This window comes from Pseudoliparis swirei, unplaced genomic scaffold (assembly GCF_029220125.1).
Source record: "Pseudoliparis swirei isolate HS2019 ecotype Mariana Trench unplaced genomic scaffold, NWPU_hadal_v1 hadal_26, whole genome shotgun sequence".
Lineage (NCBI taxonomy): Eukaryota > Metazoa > Chordata > Actinopteri > Perciformes > Liparidae > Pseudoliparis > Pseudoliparis swirei.
In genome coordinates this window covers 907488-922393 of record NW_026613262.1, presented here as the reverse complement: position 1 = coordinate 922393, position 14906 = coordinate 907488, and the positions used below count along the sequence as shown (strand labels likewise).

Genomic DNA, 14906 nt, shown 5'->3' with positions numbered 1-14906 from the left:
TGGAAGAGGGGGAAGAACATAAATCACATTAAAGGTAAAGTTCAAGAGGCTGTGAAAGTGGTAGAAAGATGGTCTTATACATGGGGATTCACATTTTCTGTGGGGAAAACTAAAACAATCATGTTTACTAGGAAAAGAGGAGTTGATGCTCAGATCGAGATGTACGGACAAAAGATTGAACAAGTGAGAGTTTTTAGGTTCCTTGGTGTGTGGCTCGATGATAAATTAACATGGAATGAGCATATTCAGAGGATAGTAAAGAAATGTAAAACGATTCTAAATGTAATGAGGTGTCTAACAGGGTCAGAATGGGGAGCCAGCAGGGCTGCGATTAAATTTTTTTATATCGCTCTGATGAGGTCGGTCCTTGACTACGGCTGTGTCGTATTTGGATCAGCTGCAAAAACGTCCCTAAAGAAGCTGGAAGTGTTGCGATCCCGAGCTCTGAGACTGTCGTGGTGCTTTAAGACCAGGTGGCTGCTCTGCAGGTGGAGATGGGTGAGATGCCGCTGCATTTGAGACGCAAGCTCCTAACTATAAATTACTGGGCCAACCTGCAAGGGCATTCTGGAGAAAATCATCCAACAAAAAAAGTGCTTCTGCCATGTTGGGAAAGAGACGGGGCCAAGCAGGAGTGTTTCGCATGGAGCAGTGAGAAGTTAGCCAAAGATATGTCATTGGATCAGAGAACATTCACCCCTGCAATACCGCTATCAATTACACCACCATGGCTCTTTCCCTCAGTGTCAGTTGATCTTTATTTTTGAGACAAAGACCAAGCATTTAAAGACAATAATAACGTGGCAGGAATGGTGGAGGATAGACTGGAGACGACATACTTATCATTTATTCCAGCATTTACAGACGGATCAAAAGACCCTGACAGGGAGAACTGGGTTTGCAGTCACCGTCCTTAAGATATGAAGTTAAGAAGAGAACCTCAGAGCATCTGTCTGTGTCTACAGTGGAGACGTTGGCCATCTTAACAGCACTGCAGTGGGGAGAGGAGGTTCAAAAGGTCATCGTCTGTTCAGACTCTAGTTCAACAACATCCTCATTACAATCATTCACTTCACATAGCAGGCAGGATTTAATGAATGAAACATATGAAACACTGTTCCGTCTAAAGAATATGGGTATTGTGGGAGCATTTATGTGGGTACCAGCACACAGGGGGGTGCAAGGAAACGAAAGAGCAGATACACTAGCAACACAAGCGTTAGAAAGGCAGCACAAGACGGACATTTACACAGCAAAGCAGAAGTTAAAACAATTATCAAAAGAAACATGATGAAGGAATGGCAGCATAGTTGTGATGGAGGGGAAACAGGAAGACATCTGTATGCTGTGCAGAGGGAAGTTGGCAAAGGGAGGCCAGCTAGAAGAAGCAGAGCAGAAGAACACAGAGTCACCAGACTGAGGATCGGGCCAAGGCTGAACTAAACAATGCATCTAGTCAATAAACAGCCAACAGGACGATGTGAGACTGTCAAGGACCACAATCTGGAGAACAGATCATTTGTCATTGTCAGAAATACACACTTGAGCGACACATGTTGAAGAGGAAGCTGGGAGTGGAGGAACTAAATCTAACAGATGCGTTAAAATTGGGGGCAGGACAAGTATTACAATATGTGAAAGAAACAGGATTAAGCAATAGAATTTAAAGCACTGACATTTTTGAATCTCCCTTTTGTTTTGTTTGTTTTATTGATTTTGTTTTGTGGGTATTTTGTTTGTTTGGTTTTGTAAGGGGATAGGGTCTCTGGTCCACACTCCACTGCAGTAGGTGGCGGAAATGCACCGTTCACTGGATGCCATCCGCCTACAAATCTAAAAAGAAGAAGAAGAAGTCATCAATTAAACCCCTTTTTAAATGCGGCTCGGCCGAGTACAGCGCCAAGATCGAGCTGAAGCGCCAGGGCGTGTCCGTGGCCCAGCGGGTCATCGAGTACTTCTCGGACGGCTCCAGCAGCACCTTCGCGGTGTCGTTCGACTACCCGGTGCAGATCGAGCCCGACACCTTCTACACCGCCAGCGCGGTGCTGGACGGCAACGAGCTGAGCTACTTCGGCCAGGAGGGCGTGACGGAGGTGCAGTGCGGCAAGGTGACCTTCCAGTTCCAGTGCTCCTCGGACAGCACCAACGGCACCGGGGTGCAGGGGGGCCAGATCCCCGAGCTGGTCTTCTACGCCTGAGCGGGGGGGGCTTTTATTTTGAAGGGGCGAAGACGATTCTCCGAGGAGGGAGGGACTCGCGACTTTGCCCCGCTGAGCCTCTGGAGACGGTTTGATGGGAGCGTGAAGAAGTCTGGAAGCTCCCGTTCCTTCACGCCTCTGTTGTTGTTTGTTTACAGCGGTTGTCGAGGTCGGGTCAACACGGCGGTGATTGGATGAGACGCCCGGGCAGGACGCTCCGTGTCTCGGCTAAAGCCGTGTGTCAGATACCCGAGAACTCAAAGTGAAAATGTCATATTGGAACAAAGCATTCCTGACCGAAGACGCCCAGAGAAGGAAGGGAGAGTCACGTGTAACTGCACATTTATTCATGGTGTGATGGTACATTATGATCATAATCCCACAAAGACACACACACACACACACACACACACCAATCTCTGCATTGCTTTGTGCTGATTGGCTGATCCGACCTCGTGTGAGGAGGCGGGGTCTGAATCTGTCACTGTCTGTCCTTTTGTCACGCTCAATGTTCCTCATGATTAATCTGTTTACTTTGTTGATATTATTATTATTAATCCCAGAGGTCAGAGCGTGTTCAAACGGTTCGTACGGGAGTTGAAGAAGACGAGTCTCTTCCTCACTTTCCTGCTTGACCCCGACGACGTTTAAAAAACACTTCTCGATGTTTTCCGATGCGCGGCGCGGGGCAGGTTGTTCTGGCTCCGTCAGTTTTACGTTAAAAACGTTTAAATGTCGCTCATCTGACTTTTTCTCTCACGACGATCCGACTTTGAAAACGTTCCCGAGACGTCAACTTAAAAAAAAACGGACGCAAAACGAAGCACCTGCTTCTGTTTTCACCTGTGCAGGTGTTTACTGTTGTTGTTGTTGTTGTTCCTCCGTGACACTCGGAGCATCACCGTAAAGACCCGTGGGGCGACGTCTACCTGAGCACGACAACGCCGCCATGTTGAGAGTCGCAAGGCAACGGACGAGCTCTGAATTCCGGATTATAAAACGAATAAATAACCTTTTTTAAAATATATTTGTAACGAGAGCTTAATCCCACTCCCGACTTCTTCCGTCTTTTGTCTGAAGGATTTCATTCATAACTCTACACTTTATTATTTTTTAATGTGTATTTAAAGAATGGTCAAGGATTCCTGTGCTTTTATTGTGAAAGACGTGACCTGGTGCTTGTACCACATCCTTGTTCTTGTCTCCTCCATGTTGCAGACGTGTAAATAGTTCTGTGATCTCTTCTTCTTCTCTTTCAAAGTGGAGGGGAAGAATTAAATAAACAGTTTTTATATGATTCTATATTGAAGAAGCATATTTTTGGATGTCTCTGTTTCCTGATCCAGGATTGAGTCGGTGATTATTGAGGATGACGTTTGGAAATTAAAGGTTGAGTTTTAAAGTATTTAAAATACTATTTAATAATAATTGTTTTATATTCATATTAATGAGAAAATCAAATGTACCTATAAAAAAGCATACATTATGTACATTTTATTAATAAGCCCGATGTATTCATCCAGATTTAAAATTCCATTCACACATTAACAACCATATTTAACAATACATACAAGAAGTCAGACAACCACGTTTCACTTGAACTTTTTATTGGTGTTTGGCAAGTTTGATGATTGTAAAAACTTTGCAGTTGAACATTTTACAAAGTTCAGTCAAACTAAGTTTTCCCGAGGCCGATGTCACACGTCATCCGGCCAATCGCTGCTCGCCACGGGTCACTGTCGGGCGTGGCCTTCGCGTTTCAGGCCAAATAACGTGAACAAAAAGTTAAGAATCAGGTCAAGACATTCAACAATTCAAGTTTCTGCATCGCCTGGAATCCCACAATGCTTTGCGATAACAACAACTTTATTTTGCAGTTTTAACTCAACAATCCTATATTTACAGATGTCTTGGACTCTTGAGTCATCTCACCAGTTTTCACAAAACAAAATGACGAGTCATCAATTAAACCCCTTTTTAAATGAAGTTTTAAACTCCGTTGACATCTTTTCTCCTTTGTTTAACTTGTTATGTTCAGTATCACAAGGAGACAAACTTTATTCTGGAGACACTATAAACATGTAATATGTACTCCTAAATGAATCCTGAGGACTCTGAATGAATATGTTGTCTGCAGCTGCCCATCAGATAGAAAAACAAATACAAAAGAATAAAGATATTTTTGTTGTATTTCTATTTAGTTTCTGCTGGAAACCCTGACAGATCATTCCAGACAGACAGCCGACAACCTCAGAGAAAAGTTGATGGAGAAAACCTCGAGGGAACGAGGCTGCATGTGTACGAGTATCTGTGCATCCCTACAGTTAGAAGACGAGGTGGAGAAGATGAGGTGGAGGAGATGAGGTGGAGAAGATGAGGTGGAGGAGATGAGGAGAAGATGAAGTGGAGGAGATGAGGTGGAGAAGATGAGGTGGAGAAGATGAAGTGGAGGAGATGAGGTGGAGAAGATGAAGTGGAGGAGAAGATGAGGTGGAGAAGATGAAGTGTAGAAGATGAGGTGTAGACCACACAGGGTTGAGTTTAAATATTTTCCCTTGAAGGACGTGAGAGAAGTGATTAGTTTACTCCAACAGGAGAGATGATCAGAGGAGCAGAGTTTATACCATCATAATAATGACCAGGATAGAAGAATGGGAGGAGTTTCTCCTTGAAGGAGCAGCCAGTAAAGGAGTAGATGAGAGCTGCAGCTTCTACGTCATAGAAGGAGACCAGACCCTCCTCATAGTCCACAAACACCCCCACCTTCTGAGGCCCAGACTTCAGGGAGAGAACAACTGAAGGACCAGCAAGAGCTTTATACTCGTTTCCATTTCTCACCCGTATAGTCCAGTAACCATTCTGAGGACTCAGTGTGATGTCGCCCTTCCTGTTGACCGACTCTCTGGTCACTCCTAAAGTCCATTCAGTCTTTTGTTTAACTTGAACCTCGTAATAAAGTTTTTCTGAAGAGAAACTCTGTGTTCCTAAAACACAGGGACGAAAAGAGAACCTCTGTGGATTGTCGGGGAGAAGTGGCTGCTGTACCTGAGCAGGTTTCACTTGTTTCCCGTCATCAGACAGGATGAGGTCATGATGAGCTGTTTCAGGATCAAGAGTCACGTCCACTGCAAACTTCTGGACCCTCTTCATCTCAGTTTCAGGAACCAGCTTCTTCATCTTCACTTCAACCAGTTTCTTTATCTTCACTTCAACCAGGCGTCTCCTCCAGCTGAGACACAGCTCTCCTCACAGTCCCCTCATGTGATGCTGGAGGAACACTGACCTGAGACCAGTCCTTGGTGGGTGGTGGATGGTGGATGTTGAGGACTGGACACTCTGGAGGAGGTGGAGGTGGTCTTCAGAGAGGGAGAGCTTCTCCACCTCAGTGCTCCTCTTCATCAGATCAGAGATCTCCTGTTCCATCTCTCTGATGGCGTCTTCAGCCTGTTTCTTGGTGCTTCTCTGCTTCTCTTCTATCGTAGTGATGAGCTCGTTCAGTTTTCTCTCCACAGACTCCTTCAGACCAGTGAAGACCTGAACACCTTCTGCTTTCTCTCGGTCTGCATCTTCCTCACTGAGCTTCACGTTGTGTTGGACCTCCTGAATCTTCAGGCGTCTCTTCTGGATCATCTCCTGAGTTTCAGCCTCTGTCTTCTGCAGCTCCACCTTCTTTCCTTCACATTCTTGTTTCAGAGGAACAACATTGTGCATCTTGTGGTCCAACACAGTGCAGAGCATGCAGACACACGTCTGGTCGGTCCTACAGAACAGCTCCAGAGGTTTATCGTGCTTCAGACACATCCTGTCTTCCAGGTTCTCCACAGGGTCCATCAGCTGATGTCTCTTCAGGCGTGAAGCTGTCAGGTGAGGCTCCAGGTGAGTCTCACAGTAGGAGACCAGACACACCAGGCAGGACTTCAGGGCCTTCAGTTTGGTTCCAGTGCAGACGTCACAGGGAACTTCTCCTGGTCTGGACTCTTGTTGCTTTGAGCTGCTGCTTCTTCTGGCTTTTTGTTCAGCAAACTGTCTGAACTGAGAAACCATCTCAGAGAACAAAGTGTTGACGAGCAGCTCAGGTCTTGAGAAGAAAACCTTTTGACACAGTGGACACATGTTCTGGTTGTTGGTATTCCAGTAATCATTGATGCACTTTTTGCAGAAGTTGTGTCCACATGGTGTTGTGACTGGATCAGTGAACACATCCAGACAGACGGAGCACAGGAACTGATCTTCAGACAGCAGAAAGTTTGCAGAAGCCATATCTACACACATTGAGGAAGAAAAGAACATTATATTAAAAATAGTTTCATTATTTGTTGAAAAGGGGAAAAAAACGGTGTAATTATTTGTATGTCTCAATTAAGAAACAAGATCAAAGTCGTGCTGACAGACTCAACCTAGCTCCTCTTGCAAAGGAGCACAGAATAAGTCAAAAGTGAGTTAAAGAACAGCAGAAATAATGAAGAAATAATGAGTTGTGCACCTACTTTAGAGATGCCTTTACTGTTTATATTTCAGAAAATGCTGGGACCACTAATGATCCGTGTATTCTATAGAGTGCCATCAAAGGTTGCATAAGGAATACAGCAATCTCATGTTCTTCACATCTGAATAAAACTAGATTTGGCCAAAAGAATGAATATGAGACTACTCTAAAAATGTTGAAGAATGAATCAGCAAAATACTGTGTGCAGGTTTTTGCATGTCTACCCGTATATATATAATATATTTTGTGTATGGTTTTTGTCTGAGTATCTTTGTATATGTACAGTGTGTTCATCTTTTCTTTTGCATATATTTCGAAACCCAATAAAAGATTTGAGCACAAAAACAAGAGGCCCAATGCAGCCAATCGGATCAAGCAAGAGGCTCAAGGCAGCCAATCGGATCAAGGCAGCCAATCGGATCAAGCAGGAGGCGGGCTCTCCTTCCTGTTTTCTTGTGTATGATGACGGCGGGAAATTCAAAAGTAAAAGGCAAACCCCGACGAGACACTCATATTAGCGGTATAACCTCCGCTTTTATGGGGCGTTCTCCTCCTCTTCATCCCACAACACAGCAAGAGCGCGACGGCTGCTTGCCTCCATTTTGTAAATGAAGTTGTATCGCCCGGCTGCGCACTCCACAGGCACGTTTTTACCACGGCGCGTTTGAAGCGGCTGGTGTGATCGAGCCCTAAAGCTAAGGTGTTGCGTTAATCCCGGTGGTTACAGGTGTAAATATAATCAGATGTACTCACCAGTGTTTGTCAGAGACTCTGATGAAGTCACTTTGAATTGAGAGAAAAGCAGAGACTCGTCTCCGCTGCGGTGTTTCTGCCGGACCAACGTGTGGTTTCCGGGGTGTGACGCAGCAGCTCTCCTCTTCAGGGTGGCTCCGCCTCTTACCTGCAGCTCTGTGGGTGTAAACCTCACCTTCACCTCCCTGAGACTCACACAGTCGTCTGGCTTTTTGCCTCCTTTGTTTTAAATCCGGTGAGATATAATTAGATTTTTTTACCAGTTATTACAAATCACGATACACATCATAAATACATAAAAGTGACTCTCAGATTAACTACTTGGAACATTTGAACCTTCCACAAATAAATGAGAAACCACAACAACAACAACAACAACAGGCTTTTCATAAGCCAATTACATTCACAGAGAGACAGGAAGCTATCGATGACATCCCATAGTGAAGCAGATGGCTTTCCTCCAGAAATATATACAGACTGTAAAGATATTTGTATTCCTCTCTGAAGTAAAATGTACAGATACTCCTCGTTGAATCAAAAACTACCTGAATCAACACAGCAGCTGCTATTACCTTCATACCAAAGCCAGGTACAAACCCAGAGGAGCCGTCCTCATCCAGACCAATTAGTTTACAATGTGTAGAAAACTAAAGGGAGTGGGGATACTCACGAGCCCCCGGCTGACCGCGGACTGCATTACTCAGGCCTTGTGGTCAATAACTCGGTTATTTGACTTCTTTACAATCATGTTTACAGGTTTCTTTGGTTCATAAGTCATCTCAACAATATTCACAAAACAAATTAAAGTGACGACATATTTATTTATTCTCTTTATTAACGTGAATCACACAATAAAACATCCTGTATTCTGTAAACATTATATAAATGTAGTAGGCCTCAATCTTAATGAAGCTCCATGACAACAAAACTATTAATCAATGTTTCCTGTGTGAACATCAGACAGAACAAATTTAGCTGATTTACTCAAAGTCAAACTTCAGCTTCATGTATTTGGTGTCTTTAACGTCAAGTTCAACTGCATCATATTCACACAACATATGTACATTTATTCCCTTCAATGAATAAAATTAGAGATGCACCGATCAGGTTTTTTGTGCCGATCACGATCACTGAAATCAGTATCTGCCGATCCGATAATACCGATCACCGATCACGGTGTCGATTGAAGCATTCTATTTATTGTGTAGCATTATTGCCTAGGACTATGAGGAAATACATATATAAAGCACCTCAAACATGAAAGAAATTACAGATTTCTTTAAACATTTAGGACTTTTACTTTGAAAAATGTCCTAATTGATCCATTAAAATTGTTTGATTGCTATTGTAGGGGATTTCAGATATGTATGGAACACATCTGCATTATTCATTTCCTGGAACTCTTGGGGAAATCTATATACAGGACTTTTTTTAACATGCAAAAGTCTGACTTATTTTTATAAACTCTTCCTTGGTACAGTAAAAATGTTTTAATGTGAGCATAATTTAAGCTAAATCTCAGAAACGATCTATAAAGATACAACAACAGTTCATTGTTTACTTTGATATGCTAGTGCAGTGGTTCTCAACCTTTTTTCAGTGATGTACCCTCTGTGAAATACTTTTCAGCCAAGTACCCCCTAACCAGCGCAAATAATCTTTGGTAAAAAAAAAAGTAGTAATACACAGCACTGTGCCATCAGTGTCGGATTTATTAAACTGTCAACAATGAACATTGCATTAAACTGAATGCTTTAGCATTTACATTTTAATGAGAAACTTGTGCTTGTGCTTCACTGAGGATCTTTGTCAGTCTTGGTGGCAGGGAGGCCACTGCTGTGATGAAGCTCTTCTCCAGGCACAGTCTGTTTCTTTGCTTTGTTTTGATCACAGTCATTGCAGAAGGAGGCCTCACATAAATATGTGGAGGCAAAGGGCAGTAGCTGCTCCAAAGCTTTCTGTCCCAGGTCAGGGTGCTCCTGCTTCACACACACCCAAAACTGTGTGAGTGTGGATGTGGCAAACTTCATCTGGAGGCCACGGTCAGATGACACTTCCAGGAGTTTTTCCTGATAAGTGACAGGTAGCTTCTGTTTGCTTCAGACAAGAGAAATGGGTTTCTCACCCAATCCAGCTGTACAGATTTATCCTCCAGGTCAGGAAAGTAGGAATGAAAATCTTTAATCACGTTGGTCAAATGTCCCACAATGACCGACTTGACTGGAGCTCTGTCCACATCCTCACGAGAGAGAAAAGCATCCACCTGGGGAAAGCAGGTGAAATCTCCCTCTGCAGAGGACCTTCTCCACAGCTCTGCTTTCTTCAGGAAGCCACCCACCTTGTCATACATGTTTAACATGCTGGTCTCCTTGCCCTGCAGAGACACATTCAGTTCGTTCAGTTTGCTGAATATATCTGCCAGATAGCACAGCTTTGCAAGCCAGTCTGTGTCCTGGAACAAGGTGGCATGGGGAGACCTGTGCTCGATCAGAAAGGTGTGTACTTCAGATCGTAATTCCAACAGCCGGTTGAGTATTCTCCCTCGAGAGCCAGCGTACTTCTGTGTGCAGCAGCAGTGTTGTGTGTTCAGCTCCCATGTTTTCAGAGGCGGCGAAACAGGCGTGCATTGCGTGGCCTTGACTTTATGAAGTTGATCACTTTGACGCTGTCGTTCAAACCGTCATGTAACACAGGGCTCATTTTCTTGCACGCCAACGCTTCCCTGTGTATGACACAGTGAGTCCACTTCATGTCGGGGTTTTCTTTTTTAATGCGCGCTATGAGTCCTCTCGCGCTGCCCGTCATTGAGGCCGCTGCGTCCGTGCAGATGCTGCGGCAGGATTTCCAGCTCATGCCGTTTTCACAGAAGAAGCTGTTAACAACATCAAAAATGTCCTCTCCTGTTGTTCTTCCCTCCAACGTTTTGCAGAATAGAATGTGCTCATAAATGTCGTCAGTATCGATGTATCTTACAAAAGCAACAAGTTGTGCATTTCCACTGACATCTGTAGATTCATCCAGCTGGAGTGAAAAAGAGTCGCTAATTTTCCCCACAACTTGCTGGACAATGTCTGTTCCCATTTTGTCTATTCTGCGGCAGACAGAGTCATTTGACAAAGGCACAGTCTTTAACTTCTCCGCTGCGTTTGTGTCCAGCATGTCTCAGCCAGCACAACAGCGGCAGGAAGGAGCAGGTCTTCGGCGATGGTGTGTGGTTTCTTGGCTTTAGCTATGAGCAAAGACACCGCATAAGATGCCTCCAGGGCTTTGGCTGATGTCGTGGAGGCTTTACGCATCGTTTCTTGAGATGACCGGAATTCAGAGAGTTTCCTCTTGAAAAATGCAGGTGGCTTACCAGCGTAATTTGCATGTTTTGTCTTGAGATGGCGCTCAAGATGGGCTGGCTTCATGCTACTGTTGGCTCACCTCTCCCCACAGAAGAAACACAACGGCTTGGGTGGGTTGCAACTCGTGGACGTGAATCCCATTAAAACATAGTCGTCGGAAAACTGACGGGATTTTGCCGGCTCTGGTTTGGCCTTCTTTGGCACTTGTCCCTCCGTGTTTTCAGCAGCATTGCTGCTCCGCTTCAACCACGACTTCATTATTTGAGTTTAAATGCCGGCAGTGATAGACGGGTCATGACCGTTAGCGTGTGCCACGTTGGGTCAAACCATCCTGATATGGGGGAGACTGGGTTTTTAGGATAATTTAATTAAATTGCCTACTTAATATACAATTCAGTTTATGAACTTACACTTGTGTTTTATTGAATATGTATTCGTGCTGTGAAAAATAATGCGTTCTGATTAAATTACAGGATTAATTAGTTAATTTTTTTAGCGCATTTAACGCATGCGCAGAATGAGCTTCCAATACGTCTGTTGTTGGTCGTCTCTACAGCAGCATGTCATCTCTGTCTCTACGTGTCGCGTTAACACAACTCCGATCTCCGACTCCCCCCCCCGTCAACAACTCTTCTCGCCAGCGCGCGCATTGCTAGCCGCGCACACTTTTGAATGGATGCTAATTTTAAATAGATTTTTAAAAAATCTCACGTACCCCCAGAGGTACGCGGACCCCCATTTGAGAACCACTGCGCTAGTGTATGATTTGTCGACATCTTATTTTGAAAAACGGATGTTTCACGTGGTTCTTTCCGCTAACTTTGCAAAACCGGATGTTGTTACATAAATCCTTCCGCTAACTTTATCAAAACCCTCGCGCGCTCAGGATCGAATGTGTTTACCGTGAGCATCAGTCTCTAGGGGCAGACATGTGAGAGTCGGCTGAGTCGACCCAGAGATTCAACTCGGGGGACGGGGACGCCGCTCGGTGGTGAGGATCCCCTCTGACCTCTCACTCTGCGGCCCTTTTTACACAGTGGACACATGTTCTGGTTGTTGGTATTCCAGTAATCATTGATGCACTTTTTGCAGAAGTTGTGTCCACATGGTGTTGTGACTGGATCAGTGAACACATCCAGACAGACGGAGCACAGGAACTGATCTTCAGACAGCAGAAGGTTTGCAGAAGCCATATCTACACACATTGAGGAAGAAAAGAAGAACATTTGATTAAAAATAGAATTCAATTATTTGTAGAAAAGGAAAAATAATTTCTGGTTTCAAGGCCGGCCTCTCAACAGAGACTGCCCTCCTCGTTGTCTCTGAGCACCTTCACACTGCTAGAGCAGCCTCTCTCTCCTCTGTCCTTATCCTTCTAGACCTTTCTGCTGCATTTGACACAGTGGACCACCAGATCCTCATGTCCTCCCTTCAGGACCTGGTATCTCAGGTTCTGCTCTCTCCCTCTTCTCATCCTACCTCAACGACCGCACTCACCAGGTAACCTGGAGAGGAGTTGTGTCTGAACCTTGTCCTCTCACTAGTGGGGTACCTCAGGGCTCCGTCCTGGATCCCCTCCTCTTCTCTCTGTACACCAACTCTCTCAGCTCTGGCGTTTCCTACCATAGCTATGCTGATGACACCAACTGTGGGCGTCTCTCAGTGGAGATCCAGACACCACCTGAAAATGATCCCTGACGAGACTGAACTACTTCTCCTTCCAGGTAAAGACTCTCCCACCCACAGCCTGACTATTACGCGTCTTCATCACACCTGAGACTGAGGAGGACTTCATCAAGGGGAGGACACGTCAACACGAGACCTTCTGTCCCCAGGAGACCAGAAACACGCCATCACTACGGTGAGTGAGAACCAGTGGCGGTGCGTCCATAGAGGGCGCTAGGGCGCCGCCCCTCTTAAAATTTTGAGATGAAAAAAAAAAAGAAGAAAAAAATATAATATATACTGTCAAAAAACATTATATACCAAATCATTTAAATAGTAAATATACCGTGTTGACGCGCTAAATGTGTGTGGGAGACAGTCAGCCTGTCAACAACCACTTCATTTAAATGTGACATAAATAATATATCGCCACTCATTATCCCGGAGAGAAGCCCCTCCCCATTTTCGGGGCGCCGGCCCAACGTGTGTGTGCGGCAGCGAGCAAACATTTCACGGTCGTTTCGGCAAGGACGGCTTCTCATTGGCGGATGAAACGTGAATCTTGGGGCGCAAAAATGTGCGCCCTGGCCAATCACATCGTTTCTTACTTCACGTGACTGGACTATTCGGCCAATCAGAGACCGGTATCATTCCCTCAGCCCAGAAAGCAGTGTTGCCAGGTCCGCTGTTTTCCTGCGGAATTGGGCTACTTTTGAAGTGTTGCCGCGGGTTGAATTTTTTGTCCGCTGGTTCGGGTAGACCTATTTTGCATGCAAATTACATGAATATCTTTAAATAAAAATTCATATTTTAAATGAAATAATTTATTTAGACCCAAATCCTACCAAACTGACTCCAGATCAGCACGTACACACATGGACATGGGACACGCCCACATACACACACTTTAAAAGCAGTGTATATGGTTTGGCACGGGCATATTTTGAGTTCTGATATTGGGCTGGTTTTATTGGCCATTGAGCTGGTTTTGTCACACAGACCTGGCAACCCTGCCAGAAAGCTCCACGGAGCTGCTGTGCGAGCAGGTAGCTAACGGAGCTGTTAGCTGGAGGCTCAGTGAGTAATGCTCTGTTTAGTTTCTCCTGTCTGTTGTTCCAAAGTCCTGAGACTGAAACTCTCTGGACTACAACGGGGTGAGGGATCTACAGAGCTTCAGACAAGTGTAAAGCACGAATCTTGCCGCAGTTATCTAGCTAACAGCATGAAGCTAACTCGCTAACAGCATGAAGCTAACCCTGTTTGCAGAGCAGAGCAGCAGAAGGAGACCGAACTGGCATCGAAAACACAACGAAGAAGTTCTGAAAAACAGACGCATTCCCTCCAGAATAATGGAAACAGGCTGGTTACAGAAATGATGACTTTAACCAGAGTTATTGAGACGTTTGCCCACTTTAAAGAGAGGAGGCTACTTGTCTTTACAGTAGTGGGTCTACTCTGTCACCCAATGTAACATGTGATCTCTTTCTGACTCTATTCTGCTCTGAACCTCTTTCATGTGAGGGTGAAACTTTTATTTTGCAAACCTCTGAAACCCAACCCAATGTTCCTTAAAGCTGCTCTGAACCTCTCATGCTAAAAGTTACAGTGTGTTGATAGTTGTTATTGGACAGTGTTGAGCACGCTGTGTTCTTGAAATAAAGCTTTGTTTTTTACAATATTCTACTCAAAACCTCTTTTCTTCTCATTGCTGAGTGATATTTAAACCGCGTCGCCCAAATGCGCCCCCCCCAAAAAAATTTCACCAGCCGCCACTGGTGAGAACTAGTAGTAACTATTTCTGACAACATCTCTGACAACAAAGCTCTGCCTACTGATGACTAACACATCACATTTCCTCCAGCTGCTTCACAATAAAAGCCATAAACTCTTATTGTGAAACTACTAGAGGAAATACAGGAAGTGATCAATGAACAGTAACAAAAGCAGGAAAGTCAGAGAGAGACTAAACTGAAAACCACAGATTCAGTTACTAGTTACTAAAGTCCTCCTGAGACAGTTTACAGCAGTTAAAGTGAGTTTCTGTGTCGTGGGACTGTGGACAGACAGCCATAGTTATATTGTTAATAATTCATCAGGTATGAAGTGATAAGAGAGGAACTTCCTGCCCGAGTAAAGCTAAAGTGTTGTGTTAATCCTGGTGATCACAGGTGTGAATATGATCAGATGTACTCACCAGTGTTTGGAAGAGACTCTGTTGAGTAGTTCAGAAAAACCTGAAGACGTCACTTTGAATCGTCTCAGAGAGAAAAGCAGAGACTCGTCTCGACTGCAGCAGGGCTCTCAAGTCTCACGCATTGAGCGTGAGACTCACGCAATTCGGTCTTATCTCACGCACTCCCGCCACACATCGAATTCCTCACGCTGAAAAAACCTCTCGGCTATTTAATGCTTGAATGCAGGGGTGATCAATACGTTGATCGATTGGTCCGCTGCAGA

General features: G+C 44.6%; 2 protein-coding genes across 2 annotated transcripts; one reads left to right on the top strand and one right to left on the bottom strand.

The window, feature by feature from the left end:
- Positions 1–1058: 1058 nt before the first annotated feature.
- LOC130191073 (BTB/POZ domain-containing protein 3-like) lies at positions 1059–3105 on the top strand. Its single transcript, XM_056410744.1, has one exon. It carries the CDS (start codon positions 1815–1817, stop codon positions 2196–2198), a length of 384 nt encoding a protein of 127 aa, XP_056266719.1. The 5' UTR covers positions 1059–1814; the 3' UTR covers positions 2199–3105.
- Positions 3106–4684: 1579 nt separating this feature from the next.
- On the bottom strand, positions 4685–6541 carry LOC130191032 (E3 ubiquitin-protein ligase TRIM39-like). Its single transcript, XM_056410701.1, is given in 1 exon segment — positions 4685–6541. A coding segment is annotated over 1 exon segment (1713 nt). The 5' UTR covers positions 6489–6541; the 3' UTR covers positions 4685–4775.
- Positions 6542–14906: the final 8365 nt, after the last annotated feature.

Bases quoted from the DNA above. Each gene is read 5' to 3' on its own strand.
- LOC130191073 (XM_056410744.1), top strand. From the start codon at position 1,815: ATGCCATCCGCCTACAAATCTAAAAAGAAGAAGAAGAAGTCATCAATT.